Raw genomic sequence first — 16961 nt, forward strand, 5'->3', positions numbered from 1 at the left:
GTGATACAAAGAACAAATGACATCCGGCACTGCCTGCAATTAGACCAGGATTTAAATAAGCAGAGAGTTAGCAAAGGAAACACCCATAGCACAACATACCTGGTCCAAGTCCAAACCATTCCTGGCCACCAGAGGGAGCCTCCCAGCAGCCAAAACATAACTAACATTCACAACAGGCTTCCCTATATTTTTGGTTCCCAGCAGCTGGGGGTTGGGGCAGCTGTACCTGCTTACTGTACCTGGCTAGCATACAAAAATATGGTGAAGCCCACATCATTTTTTTGGGGGGCAAAAAACTCCTGCATACTGTCCTGGATGGAGTATGCTGAGCCTTGTCGTTCTGCAGATGCGGTCTGCTCTCCTGCATACACTAGTGAATGGAGCATGCTGAGCCTTGTAGTTCTGCTCCCCCTGCCTCTCCCTCCAGCATACAATCCTGGATGCAGCATGCTGAGCCTTGTAGTTCTGCAGCTGCTGTCTGCTCTCCTGCATACACTAGTGGATGAAGTATGCTGAGCCTTGCAGCTCTGCTCCCCCTGCCTCTCCCTCCAGCATACAGTCCTGGAAGGAGGATGCTGAGCCTTGTAGTTCTGCAGCTGCCGTCTGCTCTCCTCCATACACACAGACAGCAGAAAGCAGCTGCAGAACTACAAGGCTCAGCATACTTCATCCAGGACTGTATGCAGGAGCTTTTTCCCCCCCCAAAACAAAAAATTATGTGGGCTTTGCCATGTTTTTGTATGCTAGCCAGGTACAGCAGGCAGGTATGGGCTGCCCCCAATCCCCAGCTGCCTATTTGTACCCGGCTGGGAACCAAAAATATAGGGAAGCCATTTTTCTTTTTATTTCATGAATTTCATGAAATAATTAAAAAGAAAAATGACGTGTGCTTCGCCCAATTTGTGTGTCCAGCCAGGTACAACTAGGCAGCTGGGGATTGGAATCCTCAGCGCAGGGTGCCCAAGCTTTCTGGGCACCCCTGCTGCGAATTGCAGTCCACAGCCGCCCCAGAAAATGGCGCTTTCATAGAAGCGCCATCTTATGGCGCTGTATCCAACTCTTACAGCTGCCCTGGTGACGGGTGGCTCGCTGGGTAATAATGGGGTTAGGGCTAGCTGTATATTAACACACCAAAATATTTTTATGAGAAATAAAACACAATATAATTAGTGAATCCATCTTTATTGAAATAAAGAACCCCCCCTCTGCAGTAATCCTGGGTCAAGGGTCCCGCGCCGCCCAATCCGGATCCAATATCATCTGATCGGTTTGCTGGAAGGCAAAGCGATCAGATAATGTGTCAGGTTCAAGGGCCTGAATCACATGACACAGCAGCTGATTGTATAAAAGCCGTTTATACAATCAGCTGATGCATCAGTGCAAAAACAAAAAACAAACTACACACTTCTGTACAGACTCCTGTCTGACAACAGCAGCTGATAGTTTAGCCGGCCGGGCGGTAAAAAGCCGGCCTCACCGCTAAACTAATAGTGTCAGCTGATTCCATCAGGTGACCGCATCAGCTGATCATCGCCAGGTCTGAGAGAGAGAGAGAAAAGAGATGAGAGAGAAGAGAGAAGAGAGATAGAATTTAGAGAGAGAGAGAGAGAGAGAGAAAGAGAGAGAGAGAGAGAGGAGAGAGCGAAGAGAGAGAGAACAAGAGAGGGAGAAGAGAGAGAAGAGAAAAAGAGAGAAAGAAAGAAAGAAAGAAAGAAAGAAAGAGAGAGAGAGCGCATGACAGAGAGAACAAGAGGGAGAACAAGAGAGATAGAGAGAGAGAAAGAGAGAGAGAAGGAGAGAGAAGGAGGGAGAAGGAGAGAGAGAAAGAGAGAGAAAGAGAGAGAGGAGAGAGGAGAGAGAGGAGAGGGCAATGCAGCCTCATTCCGCGAACTGCTCCGATTTTAGAGGTTTGGCCCGTGGCTCACAGCTGATGTCCGGCTCCTCCCCTCAGTGCATAATTAAATTAAATTAAATTATAATTATAGATAAATAATAATTATAATTTAAAATTAAAAATAAATTAAATTATTTACCGGGGCGGCCGGGACTTGAACTCGTGCTTTTTAGGCAATAGCTCTCACCATTGAGCCACTGGCTCTAATGAGAAACATAGGAAGATTTGGTTATCTTGACTTCTGCATTGCAGAGTGAAGTCTCCAGTGACAGCACAGCTCACTTCAGATGCTGCGTGGAGAGGACACAAAGCGTTCGTGTTCTTCGGGGCTCCCTGTCATCTTCATGTAGCAGAGTGTCGTGTGGATTACTTTGGACCTGGATTATTATTTGGGGATTAATAAAGAGGTAAATGAGGTTTTTTTTGTCTTTTATTCCAAATAAAGGATTTTTCGTTGTGTGTGTTTCTTTACTTTCACTTACAGGTTAATCATGGAAGCTGTCTCGGGGAGACGCTTGTCATGATTAACCCCGTTATTACCCCGATTGCCACCGCACCAGGGCAATTCAGGATGAGCCAGGTAGAGTCCTGGGACTGCCGCATCTAATGGATGCGGCAATTCCGGGCGGCTGCCTGCTGATATTGTTAGGGTGGTGGGCTCCCCATAACGTGGCGCTCTCCATCCTGACAATACCAGCCTCCAGCCGTGTGGCTTTATCCTGGCCGGTATCAAAATTGGGGGGGATCCGCATTTTTTTTTTTTATGTTTTATTTATTTTACTGCACGATATAAAGCCACCCACCAGCGTCTGTGATTGGTTGCAGTGAGACAGCTGTCACTCAGCATGGGGGCGGGTCTGACTGCAACCAATCATGGGCGCCGGTGGGCGGAGAAGGCATGGAATACCTGATTGAATAATGAAGTGGCAGCCATTTTAAAAAGAGGAAAAGCCGCCGGAGATTTGTGACAGCCGTGCAGCGAGGCGCCCGTGATCGGTGAGTAGGAAAGAGAGGGATTGTGCTGGGGACGCAGGACGCATGCAGATACGCAACGTGCGCACATACTTACTGTGAAAAGCCACGCTTTTGGTGATCGAACCGTTCTCGAACGTAACTCGAACTGGCAAATGTTTAGCACATCGTTCGAGTTCGGCGAACGACTCAAACACCCCCCAAAATCACTCGAACATGAAATTGGCGAACCGTTCGACTTGAACATCGCTCATCTCTAATGCAGAAGGAAAGGCAGTGAGGATAAATTTCCTGCAAATATGCCTGTAATCCAAGCTTAACCCCTCCACCAACAGCTCATCTTTCACTAAATTCAGAGAACAGTAATATTAATAGGGAATACAATACTTGTATTTGTTGGTTTTAGGTTGCAGCAGCAAGTACTTTAAGGCTATAATCCATGCCTATATTCCTGTAATTCTAACCTATGGTTCTCGCAGCACCCATACTTACACTGAAGGCAGCAAACAGCAGTAGTAATAGTGAATAGAATAGCCCTGAAAAAGGATTTGGGGCTTTAGGTTCCAGTAGCATGGACTGTAAAGCGGGCTTTACACGCTGCGATCTCCCTAGCGAGATCGCAAGTGAGCGTATCTGCCCCCGTCGGTTGTGCGACACGGGCAAATTGCTGCCCATCGCGCACAACCTCGCTTACCCCCATCACACGGACTTACCTGTCCGGCGACGTCGCTCTGGCTGGCGATCCGCCTCCTGTCTAAGGGGGCGGGTCGTGCGGCATCACAGCGATGTCATATGGCAGCCGTCCAATAGAAGTGGAGGGGCGGAGATGAGTGGGATGTAAACATCCCACCCACCTCCTTCCTTCTGCATTGGCAGTGGAGGCAGGTAAGGAGATGTTCCTCGCTTCTGCGGTGTCACACACAGCGATGTGTGCTGTCGCAGGAACGAGGAACAACATTGCTAATTCGAAGAGAACGATTTTTTGTTTTAGGATGACCTCTCCGCGGCAAATGATTTTGGCTGCTTTTGCGATCGTTTTAGGTCGCACATAACACATAAGTGTCACACACTGCGATATCGTTAATGACGCCGGATGTGCGTCACAAACAACGTGACCCCAACAATAAATCATTAACGATATCGTAGCGTGTAAAGCCCGCTTTAGGCTATAATCTGTTATGATTCAGGGACCGGGGAGGATCAAATCTGGAATCCCAAAATGTAACAGAGTGGCTGGAAACTTAACAGACTGCAAACCTAATCCTGACACACAACTAACAGTAGCCGTAGGGCGTGCCTACAATGACCTAGATACCTCGACAAAGCCGGGAACTAAATAATCTCACAGATAGAAATATAAGAAAGCTAATCTGCCTTGGAGTAACCCCAAAGATAGATAGATAGCCCCCACATGTAAAGGCTATGGTGATATAGAAAAACACAATACAAAGCCAGAAAGGACAGATTTCAGCAAAGGTGAGGCCCAAACTATCTTATATAAAAAGATAGGAAAGAGCATCTGTCTGCAGCCGTAAAAACCCTATTAAATACCAGCACTACTGATATGGAAAAACCTGAGGTTACTTAACCTCTCCCCCACTGTACTAGCACTCAGATGTTACTGGGATCCAAAAAACACTAATACAGATGAAGGACTGAAAAATACCAAGCATGACAAAACACAAATCCTGTGACTTCCTGTTCCTGCGCTGAGATGTGAGGAGGGGGAAGAAGCAGCTCCATACAGCCCCTGCAATATACAGTGACCTACAGAAGCAAACAGCACCCTAGACAAACATAGAGAGGCTGCACTGAATTACCAGCTGTCAGTGCATGGATCGTTATCTCCTCAGAAGTGGAGGAAGACCATTCAAGCCCAGAGCAGAGCAGAGGGAGGAGGGGGTGAGTGCAGATAACATGGCACCGACAGTGAGGAGGAAGGAGGGGGAGGAGGGAGAGGAACCACAAGGGCAGCTGCAGCAATGTGCAGGAGGCCAAGATAACAGTAGAATTCAGAGTATGCAGAGTGGTACAGAGACATTGGGCTTGGGGGAAAGATATGAGATTGATTACAAAAGGTTGGCAAAAGAAGTGGCAGATCATCTGACAGCAGATATCAGAGAGGCAATAGCAACCTCAGTGAAGAAGGCTTTGGCTGCGCTGCAGAAGGATGTGGAGCACCATGATATGAGACTGACAGAGGTAGAGCAAAGAGTTTCTGATGCTGAAGAGAGTCTGACAAGATTGGAGGGCAGATTTAAGGAGCTAAACACTAATGCTCAGCTTATGAAGGCTAAAATAGAAGATCTTGAAAACAGATCGAGGAGGAAAAATTTAAGGCTGGTGGGTCTGCCTGAGACAGTGACAACAAAATATTTGGACTCAATCTGTGAAAAAGAATTACCCTAGGCTTTAGGCTTACCACATAGCTGCCGTGTAGAAAGAGCGCACAGAGTGGGACCCATAAGGGAGCAAAGAGATGGTCACAGTAACAATAATAATACCTCCAAGCAAGGTGAAATGTCCAGAGCAAGACAGGTTATTATAAAGTACCGGGAATACAAAGATAAAGAAGAAATTCTACGGGCCTTCAGGAATAGGAAACAGGCACTATGCATTCAGGGACACAAGATTCTATTATTTGGTGACTATTCGGCAGAAGTCACACGAAAAAGAAAATCATTTAGCCAGATCTGCACTGCCCTCTATCACAAAAACATTAAATTTCAGCTTTTATACCCAGCAATACTAATAGTAAGAGGAGCAGATGGGGTCACAAAGACTTTTCGGGATCCTTCAGAGGCGGAGCGAGAGATACTACAGGATGGGAGAACACGGCGACCGGAGAGGAATGGAAAAGAAGGGACTTTCACTGATCCGAAACATGCAGATCCTGCAAACATAACATCTGCAGTTAGACCCGACAACGAGCCAGAGTGGAGTCAATCGAGATCCAGACCAGCCAGTCCGAAGGAAAAGCGACATATGGCGACTTCAGCTGGGAAAAGAGGAGGAAGAGGCAGCAGCTCATGAACAAGCAGGCAAGACAAGGACTTAATTTGAGACTGCTGAATGGAGCCGTATGGTGACAAATGTGCCTTAACTCTCTAAAGTCTTGCCTACCTCCTTCTCTCTTTCTTCTCTATCTCTTTTTCTTTCGCTCCCTTTTTCTCTCTCTCTTTTTCATGCTTATCACTTTTTCCCTTTTATCATTCACTAATGCTTTTTTTTTTTTTCTCTTCTCTCTCTCTTTTTCTTCTCTTAATGACGGTTTTAGGAGCTTCATAAATTTTTAAAGGCTGTTTAGGGGCAAGGAGTTAATAGCCAATAGAGGGGGAGAGGTGACTTAATGGGGTGGCTTCATGGAGAGCTTGACTTAAAGCAGGGGTTTGAAAGGAGTCTCAATCATCTCAGAAAAAATAGAAGACGTTAATTGTATTTGTAAAGTTGGGGATGGGAGGGGTTATCCACAGTTGGGGGAGCGGAGGGGAGGGGAAGAGAGTTGGGGAATCCATGCGACATGGCCTGAAAAAGGAACTGTTGATTTTGGGGATTATGGTTAAGTTCATTACGTGGAATGTTAAGGGACTCAGATCGCCGCACAAACGAAATATGATACTACGTCATCTCAAGAAGCTTAAGGTTGATATTGCTTTATTACAGGAGACGCACTTGCAAAAGGATGAGTTCTTCCGTATGAACAAGATGTGGTGGGAAGGGTATATGGGTCGGCCTCAAAAGGTAGGAAAGCAGGGGTTCTTATTTTTATCAATAAAAATTTTGCTCACGAGATGGAAACACAAGATTCAGATGAAGAAGGAAGATACATACATATAAAGATTTCAGGTACTCAAGGCACTTTTAGTATCCACAATATATATGCACCCAATACGGAACAAAGGTTGTTTTTTTTTTTTAAATATATCTAATAAGATTTTGCTGGATGGGGATATATGTAAATTGGTGGGGGGAAACTTCAATACAGTGGTTTCTCAGGAAGAAGACAGGAGGAGTCAGGGGAAGCAGGGGAGGAACACGGAGGGGTCGCTGAGAGCATTGTTAAATACAACTACACTACAGGATTGCTGGAGATTATATCACCCGCAAGAGAGAGAATTTACACACTATTCCCACCCACACGACTCTTGGTCAAGGATTGACCTTTGGCTGACAAGTGAGAATTTATTGCAGAGGGTAGAAGAGATAGTTATAGAGACTATGGTAATATCGGATCATAGCCCAGTGGTAGTCAGTATAGCTGACAAAGTTCAGAGAGGACAGGATTATAAATGGCGCTTCCCCTCATTCTTGACTTTGGATGAGAACTTCCATAGAATACTGAGACAATGGTGGGTGGATTATACATTGATGAATCAGGAGCACAGTGGAGAAACACTATTGTATTGGGAGACGGCCAAGGCAGTTTTGAGAGGAAAAGTGATAGGATATACGACAAAGGCGAAACAACAGACACAAGTAAAGTTTCAGGAGGCTAGCCGGGCAGTCAGGGAAGCATATACTGAACAGGATAACTGAAGTGAGCACTAATATATATATATATTTTATGAGTGCAAGCCAAAAAATACATACTATACAAAGGATAAGGCTGCACATCAAACATAGATAATGGTCTAATGCCTCAAGCATATGGAAAAATATTGGAATATACAATGAAAAATGCTACTTGCTAATTTGAACATGTGAATAATGAATTGCATACTTGCCATGAATATTAAGAAAAAGGAGATATTTAGCAATCGCATTGATCAATGTAACTGAGCCCCAAGACCTCGTCAAGGTATATCTCTATATTGGGGTCCCTAGCTCTGTGACCCTAACTGTGTGTCATCTCATTGCAATTAAAAACTGCTGTGGGTGGAGAGGGGTAACTAAGGACTTTCTTATATAGGAGATGGAAAAAACATGGCCGAAAGGGGCAGAGCTGTGTTCACATTCAGAAAAAAACTACATATAACTGAATAGGATAACTGAAGTGAGCACTAATATATATATTTTATGAGTGCAAGGCAAAAAATACATACTATACAAAGGATAAGGCTGCACATCAAACATAGATAATGGTATAATGCCTCAAGCATATGGAAAAATATTGGAATATACAATGAAAAATGCTACTTGCTAATTTGAACATGTGAATAATGAATTGCATACTTGCCATGAATATTAGAAAAAAGAAGATATTTAGCAATCGCATTGATCAATGTAACTGAGCCCCAAGACCTCGTCAAGGTATATCTCTATATTGCGGTCCCTAGCTCTGTGACCCTAACTGTGTGTCATCTCATTGCAATTAAAAACTGCTGTGGGTGGAGAGGGGTAACTAAGGACTTTCTTATATAGGAGATGGAAAAAACATGTCCGAAAGGGGCGGAGCTGTGTTCACATTCAGAAAAAAACTACATATAACTGAATAGGATAACTGAAGTGAGCACTAATATATATATTTTATGAGTGCAAGCCAAAAAATACATACTATACAAAGGATAAGGCTGCACATCAAACATAGATAATGGTATAATGCCTCAAGCATATGGAAAAATATTGGAATATACAATGAAAAATGCTACTTGCTAATTTGAACATGTGAATAATGAATTGCATACTTGCCATGAATATTAGGAAAAAGGAGATATTTAGCAATATATATTAGTGCTCACTTCAGTTATCCTATTCAGCTATATGTAGTTTTTTTCTGAATGTGAACACAGCTCCGCCCCTTTCGGCCATGTTTTTTCCATCTCCTATATAACAAAGTCCTTAGTTACCCCTCTCCACCCACAGCAGTTTTTAATTGCAATGAGATGACACACAGTTAGGGTCACAGAGCTAGGGACACCAATATAGAGATCTACCTTGACGAGGTCTTGGGGCTCAGTTACATTGATCAATGCGATTGCTAAATATCTCCTTTTTCCTAATATTCATGGCAAGTATGCAATTCATTATTCACATGTTCAAATTAGCAAGTAGCATTTTTCATTGTATATTCCAATATTTTTCCACATGCTTGAGGCATTATACCATTATCTATGTTTGATGTGCAGCCTTATCCTTTGTATAGTATGTATTTTTTGGCTTGCACTCATAAAATATATATATTAGTGCTCACTTCAGTTATCCTATTCAGTTATATGTAGTTTTTTTCTGAATGTGAACACAGCTCCGCCCCTTTCGGCCATGTTTTTTCCATCTCCTATATAAGAAAGTCCTTAGTTACCCCTCTCCACCCACAGCAGTTTTTAATTGCAATGAGATGACACACAGTTAGGGTCACAGAGCTAGGGACCCCAATATAGAGATATACCTTGATGAGGTCTTGGGGCTCAGTTACATTGATCAATGCGATTGCTAAATATCTCCTTTTTCCTAATATTCATGGCAAGTATGCAATGCATTATTCACATGTTCAAATTAGCAAGTAGCATTTTTCATTGTATATTCCAATATTTTTCCATATGCTTGAGGCATTATACCATTATCTATGTTTGATGTGCAGCCTTATCCTTTGTATAGGGAAGCATATACTGACTTCTTAGAAAAACCATCAAGGGTGACAAAAGCAAAGTGGGTGGAGGCGAAGGGCAATTTTGAGAACTGGGTAGAAAGGAAAGAAGGAATGTACAGGACACAACAAGAGGCAGAGTTGAATCGTTTTCGGGAACAAGGCAGGGAAGTTATTGGCAAATCTGGCAAGGGGACGACGTCCGATGACACATATTATGACACTGAGAAACGCTGTGGGGAGTAAAACGACAGATCCCAAAGAGATAAACGACATTCTTGCAGACTTCTATGCAGGTTTATATAAAGAGGAGGGGTTAGATGATAGGAGAGAAGGAAATGAGTGGTTAAAAGGAACAAAAATGCCTACGCTCACAGAGGAAAATTTACAGGCTCTGAATAAAGAGGTGATGGAGGAGGAGGTGCTACAGGTTATAGGAGAGTTAAAAACGACAAAGGCCCCGGGACCAGATGGCTTTAGCGGCAGTTTTTTTAAAATTATGAAGGATCAAATCTCACCTATACTGACAGAGTTATTCAATAAGATAATGGACGGGAAAGAATATCGGGTACACTTAATACAGCCTATATAAAGCTCATTCCTAAAGGAGGAAAGAATTTAGAAGACCCATCTAGTTATAGGCCCATCTCGCTGATTAATCAAGACCTAAAAATTTTAGCGAAGTTGATGGCAAATAGGTTAGCGGCAGTATTGCCAGAGATTATAGATCTCCCCCAGGCTGGCTTTGTTAAAGGACGTTCAGTGGTGACAAACATTAGGAAAGTAATGCTAGCAATTGATGTAGTAAAGCAGACGAGAGAATGGGGGAGGGGAATCCAGCCTTGATCACCTTGGACGCGGAGAAAGCCTTTGACAATGTGAGGTGGTCATGGCTGGAACAGGTGCTAGATCACCTGGGCTTACACGGAGCTTTTAGGAATTTTGTGAGGGTCCTTTATGCCAATCCTCAGGCAAAAGTGAGTACCCCGGGATTTCTGTCAAAAACATTTCCTTTGATGAAGGGAACCAGGCAAGGATGCCCGATGTCACCACTATTGTTTAACTTGGCTATTGAACCACTGGCTAGACGTTTGAATGAGGGGGGGTGGTTTGAAGGGATCAAGGTAGGGAGGAAGTCATTGCACTCAGCCTTATTTCCTGATGATATAATCCTGTTCATGAGCAAACCTAAAACGCAATTGAGTAGAGTCATAGAACAAATTGAGGAGTTTGGGAGGTTAGCAGGGTTTAGACTTAACAAAAACAAATGTGAAATTCTCTTCCTGGACGGAAAGAGAGCGGAGGGGGAGAGGGGTGCATTATGTGACATTCCAATAGCTAGAAATACAATTAAATACTTAGGAGTACAGGTTGGGAGGGATACTAAGACCATATATTCATTAAATTATTCCCCTTTGATCGAGAAAATTGAACGTGAACTGCAAGGTTGGGCAAATTTGCCGTTGACTCTTCTGGGAAGAAATCATCTAATAAAAATGATGAGCTTTTCCAAGTTTCTCTATCCAATGCAGACAATCCCATTGCTTCTTAAACACTCGGATGTGAACAGATTGACAAAAGCGTTCTCACGTTTTTTGTGGAAGGGATATAGGCCGAGGATTAGTGCCAAAAAGCTAATGTTATCAACAGAAAATGGAGGGATCAGACTACCTAACATCAGGGGTACAATTTGGCCTGTATCTTTCTTAAGACATGTAGTCGATTGGATTAGACGAACAAGTAGGTATTCTGACTGGGATGTAGAGGCTGAATTTTGTAAACCTTGGGACCTGAGTTCAATCCTACATACATCCATTCCAAATTTGCCGCCCAACATTAAACACTCACTGATTTGTAGAGACACAGTGATGACTTGGAAGGCGGTTAGGAAAAAGTTCGGGTTAGCCTGGAACATCTCCAAATTCCTTAATATATGGGCTTGTCCTGACTTTCCACAGGGAAGGGAAAATTATCTCTTTAAAGAATGGAAGGAAAAAGGTATTGGAACTCTAAAAAACCTGATGCATGATACAGATCGGAGGTGGATGACGTGTGAGGAGTTGAGGGCAAAGTATGACTTGCGCCCATTCCAGACTCTCCAGTGTGAACAGGTGAAACAAGGGATAATGAAGAAACTATACAACATAAAAAACGAATATGAGGCAAATCAGATGGATGCGATCATATTAAGGGACATCCATGCCACAAATATATCAAGTCTTTATGGAAATATGAGAGAAGTGTTAGGCGGGCTTTGCACACTACGACATCGCAGGTGCGATGTCGGTGGGGTCAAATTGAAAATGACGCACTTCCGGCATCGCATGCGACATCGTAGTGTGTAAAGGCTCGATGATACGATTAACGAGCGCAAAAGCGTCGTAATCGTATCATCGTTGCAGCGTCGGCGTAATCCATGATTACGCTGCCGCGACAGTCCGACGTTGTTGCTCGCTCCTGTGGCAGCACACATCACTGTGTGTGAAGCCGCAGGAGCGACGAACATCTCCTACCGGCGTCACTGCGGCTTCCGTAGGATATGCGGAAGGAAGGAGATGGGCGGGATGTTTACATCCCACTCATCTCCGCCCCTCCGCTCCGATTGGCCGCCTGGCGTGTGACGTCGCTATGACGCCGCACGACCCGCCCCCTTAACAAGGAGGTGGGTCGCCGGCCAGAGCAACGGTCGCAGGACAGGTGAGTCCATGTGAAGCTGCCGTAGCGATAATGTTCGCTACGGCAGCTATCACAAGGAAATCGCTGCTGCGGCGGGGGCGGGGACTATCGCGCTCGGCATCGCAGCATCGGCCTGCGATGTCGCAGCGTTCAAAGTACCCCTTAGTCCCTAACATATCAGGAAGAATGTTGGAAGGGTGGGCAAAGCAGTTGGGAGATCAAGAAGTGGAGGAGAAGATTTTGAATGGTTGGATGGTGATGAGAAAAAAGATTGTGAATGAGAACTTAAGAGATACCCAATTCAGGATCATACATAGAGCTATCGATGGATTTAATATACTGAATGCAAGACATCCAGATAAGATGATGAGTTGTCCAAATTGTGGTACGTAAAAAACAGATCAATATCATGGGATATGGCAGTGCGAAAGGATTGAAAGATTTTGGAAAGAAGTCCAAGGGGTAGTGAGGAAAATCTGGAATAGAAATGTAGCGTTAGATCCAATGGTCTGGTTATTTCACTATCAGCATCGAGAGGAGGGAGAAAAAGGGGGAGGCAAGTTACCGAATCTTTTCCATGATATAGCAATGATAAGTAAAAGGGCTATTCTTCAGAAGTGGCTGGTGAAGGAAACACCAACAAAAGAAGAACTTGTTAATCAATTGAAAAAAACGCTCATGTTGGAGAAGGTGATGGTGGAGAGGTGTAAAGAAAGGATGACAGCAACATTTTTCAGTAAATGGAGAAAGTTCATAAGCGTTATATGTTCTAGAGAAGAAACAATACAAATAATGTCCACATTTGTGTCTACGGAATGGTACATGAAGGAAGACCTGTCAGGGTCCCTGTGCGAGCTGAAAGTATAGTTGGCCAAATTCTGGGTTGTGTCGCATGGAGAGGGGAGGGGGGGAATGGGAGGGATAGTGTTTACAAGTAATGTTTGTAACAAGTTATCAAGGAATGCTGAAGGGGGGTAGCGGAGACTGAATAATGGAAATATACATTGCCGAAGAAGGGGAAGGAGCAAATTTGATGACCGTGCCAAATATTTGATCGATAAATTGTAGAGACTATGTTATTTGATATTTTGATTTGTTGACCCTTATTTTCTTCATTCTGTACCCTATTTTACCATTACAAGAAAAGAAATAAAAAATTTGGTTTAAAAAAAAACAAACACAAATCCTGCAGAATCATGGAGCTAAAGTGGGCTTTACACACTGCGATATCGGTCCCGATATCGCTAGTGTGGGTACCCGCCCCCATCTGTTGCGCGACACGGGCAAATCGCTGCCCGTGCCGCACAACATCGCCCAGACCCATCACACATACTTACCTGCCCGGCGACGTCACTGTGACCGGCGAACCGCCTCCTTTCTAAGGGGGGCGGTCCGTGCGGCGTCACAGTGACGTCACAGCAGCGTCACTGAACCGCCGCCCAATAGCAGCGAAGGGGCGGAGATGAGCGGGACGTAACATCCCGCCCACCTCCTTCCTTCCGCATTGCGGCCGGGAGGCAGGTAAGGAGAGCTTCCTCGTTCCTGTGGCGTCACACGTACCGATGTTTGCTGCCGCAGGAACGAGGAACAACTTCGTTACTGCTGCAGTAACGATAATCGAGAATGGACCCCCATGTCACCGATGAGCGATTTTGCACGTTTTTGCAACGATGCAAAATCGCTCATCGGTGTCACACGCAACGGCATCGCTAATGCGGCCGGATGTGCGTCACCAATTCCATGACCCCAACGAGTTTGCATTAGCGATGTCGTAGCGTGTAAAGCCCCCTTTAGTATACAGACACTCCCAGCAGGAAATGATCCATTCCACCACAACTCCACACAGACAAATTAGAAATCTTGCATAGTATCAAAGCAGAACAACAAAAGGTGGTAAACAAATAACAGAGGTACAAGACCACTTATCTGAGGGAAGTTCTAGAAGTGAGCAGAGCTGGTTGCAGAATGTCCTGGACACACAGGAGCAATTGACCACCGGCAAGTAACAAGAGAAAGCTACTAAGTTAAATAGCCCAGTCAGACCCTGATTGCCAGTCCTCTGCAGGTGTGTCGCTTACATTCCACACATCAGCTGCACTGCTAGCACTGACCACAAGAGGGAGCCTCAAACTGGAAAACGTATTCACAACAATAATCCCTACCTATATGCCTGTAATCTAACCTACACTGAATTCAGAAAACTCTGGTATTAATAGGAAATAGAATAGATTTAGCCCTGAAAAGGACTTTTTATTTAAGTGGGCAGCAGCAAGGACTGTAATGCAATAATTCCTGACTTTATGCCTCTAATCCAAATCTATCCATCTTGCAGCACCTATCCCTACACTGAATGAAGCAAATAGTGGTATTAATAGGGAATAGAATAGATGTAGCCCTGAAAAGCCTGAATAGGACTTTGGTTTTAGGTTGCAGCAGCAAGGACTGTAAGGCTATAATACCAGTCTATCTGCCTGTAATCCTAACACATCCCTCCTGTAGCACCTCTCCCTACACTGAATGCAGCAGAGAGTGGTATTAATACTGAAAATAATAGAAGGACTGTAAGGCTGTAATCCCTACATATATGCCTCTAATCCTAACCTATCCCTCCTGCAGCAGCTACACCTACACTGAATGCAGCAAAGTGAGCTGAGTGTCACATCACGGGGTTTTATATAGACCTGATGAGATTGATTAATGACAGTAATACCAGTAGCCAATATGTCTATGGCATTACTGTGATTGGCAGGCAAATCCCACATCTTTAGTGTCTGAAAAACAACTGTAAAACATGCAGGGTGGGGACTTGAGCATGGCTTTGAAGCAATAGGAATACTCAATCAAGTATCGAGCTTGCTTGAGCACCCCAATGCTCGATCAATTATTGAGCAGTACCAAGCATGCTTACCCATCGCTAATTATTGCCCATTGAATGCACATTATGGCTCTGGTTGATCAAGAGCGACAATGTTCATATTGGTCTTCATGAGGAAAGGTGTGTTGGAGACAGATATTCCTAAGTCATTAAGAAGCATCTGACAAGTTGCATGTGTCTCCCTGCGCCTCCCCAAAAATGTTATTCCTGTCAAGGACTAGAGTGCTATTTCTGGCATAAGGTACACCACAATTCATCATTAATTAGATGAGCTTTTGCATCACGGCTGAGTGGCACCACAGTCCTGCCCAGGCTCTGCCTTTTTTGGTAGGGCTTTAAGATTAAAAGTCTTAGGCTATGTGCGCACGTTGCGTAAATACATGCAGTTACGCTGCGCTTTGTAGCGCAGTGTAACTGCATGCGTCCTGCGTCCCCTGCACAGTCTATGGAGATTGTGCAGGGGCCGTGCGCACGTGGCGTTTTAGAGCACAGCGCTTCGGCTACTGCTGAAGCGCTGCGTAAAAAGAAGTGACATGTCACTTCTTCCGTGCGCTTTGCCGGCAGCTCCTGCTCTGTCTATGGGAGGAGCTGCAGTCAGAGCGCATGGAATCGGCTTCACTACGGACATTTCTGCAGCGATTTAAAGCGCACATGTGCTCTTCAGATCGCTGCAGAAATGTCTGCAGTGAACTGTACGCAACGTGCGCACATAGCCTTAAAGTTCTTACACAGCTCCATGTTGAGCAAACTTTTACAATTCTTTAAACCGATTAACACCAGAAATATGGTGTAATAACCTTGATGAATTGGACCTTGATCTTTATATTTGCTAGATTCTTATAGTAAGTCTATAATTACCAATGCATATTTCGTGCCAGTCTTTGATGCAATTTTAAGGGCTAAGACAGGAGTAGATTCTAAAGGAGCCAAACATTAGTCTTGTTATTCATACATTTCCTTCTGTTTTCGTCTATTCATACTTGTGTGGTTCCAGGCTAACACTCAATGGTTATCATTTTATTCTGCTTTTTACTTTTTCAGAATATAAACAGCACAAGGAAATTATAGAAATTCAGAAACCGCATCTAAGTGTTTTGATCATACTGGGATGTATTGCTGCCTACAGTCTGATAATCACTGCATCATTTATATACATTTTGGTAAGGCTATTATGGTTCATTTTATTTATTGCATCACTTTGTAAATTATGTGCAAAGAAAAAAGGGTATTAACACTAGAAGTCCCAGAAATTTCGAGCTCCCCCCTGAAGTCCCGAAAGAGGGTCAAATGACCCAATACAATAAACTGAATAGAACTAACTAGAAACTAAATGGCTAAACTCAATGGAAAACAACAACCTCCTGTGGTGCCACAGTAATGGCCTTAATTACAGAACAAAAGACGGTGATTATAGGATGTTAGCTAAAATCCTTCTGGTCATTTGACCCGTCTCTGGGTTCCAAAGGTAGAAATGTTAAATGACCCCTCTCTGGGACTTCTAGTGTTAAACCTCTGTCATACCACTTATATAGGGACAATATACAGTATTCTCACAGAAAATGATAAGTTGGAGAAACCAAACAGAATATAAATCACAGAAAAAGAAATTTACTCCTAAAATACAAAATTTATTGAGGTACAAAGTTAAAACGTAAGGAATAAAAATAAAAAACAAAAAACTCCCAATAACACTAAAGGCCCAGTCACACACAACGTCTTACAAGCAATCCCGAAAACGATGTGTCCTGATAGGGATCGCAGGTAAGTCGCTGAGAGGTCGCAGGTGAGATGTCACACAGTCAGATCTTACCGGCGATGCAGGAACAATACAGGTCGCTATAGCGACCTGTATAACGATCTCAGCAGTTACTGTGACCCTGTCACACAGTGTCAAACACAGCGATGTGTCCTGCCCAGCAGGACATCGCCTATGAAGAAAATGGCCTGGACCATTCTGCAACGACTAGAGATCTCACAGCAGGGGCGTGATCTCTGGTAGGTGTCACACATAACAAGATCGC

The 16961-nt window shown here is 44.0% G+C and overlaps 1 protein-coding gene across 1 annotated transcript in view; it reads left to right on the plus strand.

The window, feature by feature from the left end:
• Positions 1-16961, plus strand: part of LOC142245983 (T-cell-specific surface glycoprotein CD28-like) — a 204329-nt gene that overhangs the window by 162341 nt on the left and 25027 nt on the right. The window contains exon 4 of the mRNA XM_075318993.1: positions 15982-16100. Coding sequence (XP_075175108.1) covers positions 15982-16100 — 119 coding nt within the window. The remainder of the gene's footprint in view (positions 1-15981; positions 16101-16961) is intronic.

Source organism: Anomaloglossus baeobatrachus, chromosome 7, assembly GCF_048569485.1.
Source record: "Anomaloglossus baeobatrachus isolate aAnoBae1 chromosome 7, aAnoBae1.hap1, whole genome shotgun sequence".
In the NCBI taxonomy this organism is placed as follows: domain Eukaryota; kingdom Metazoa; phylum Chordata; class Amphibia; order Anura; family Aromobatidae; genus Anomaloglossus; species Anomaloglossus baeobatrachus.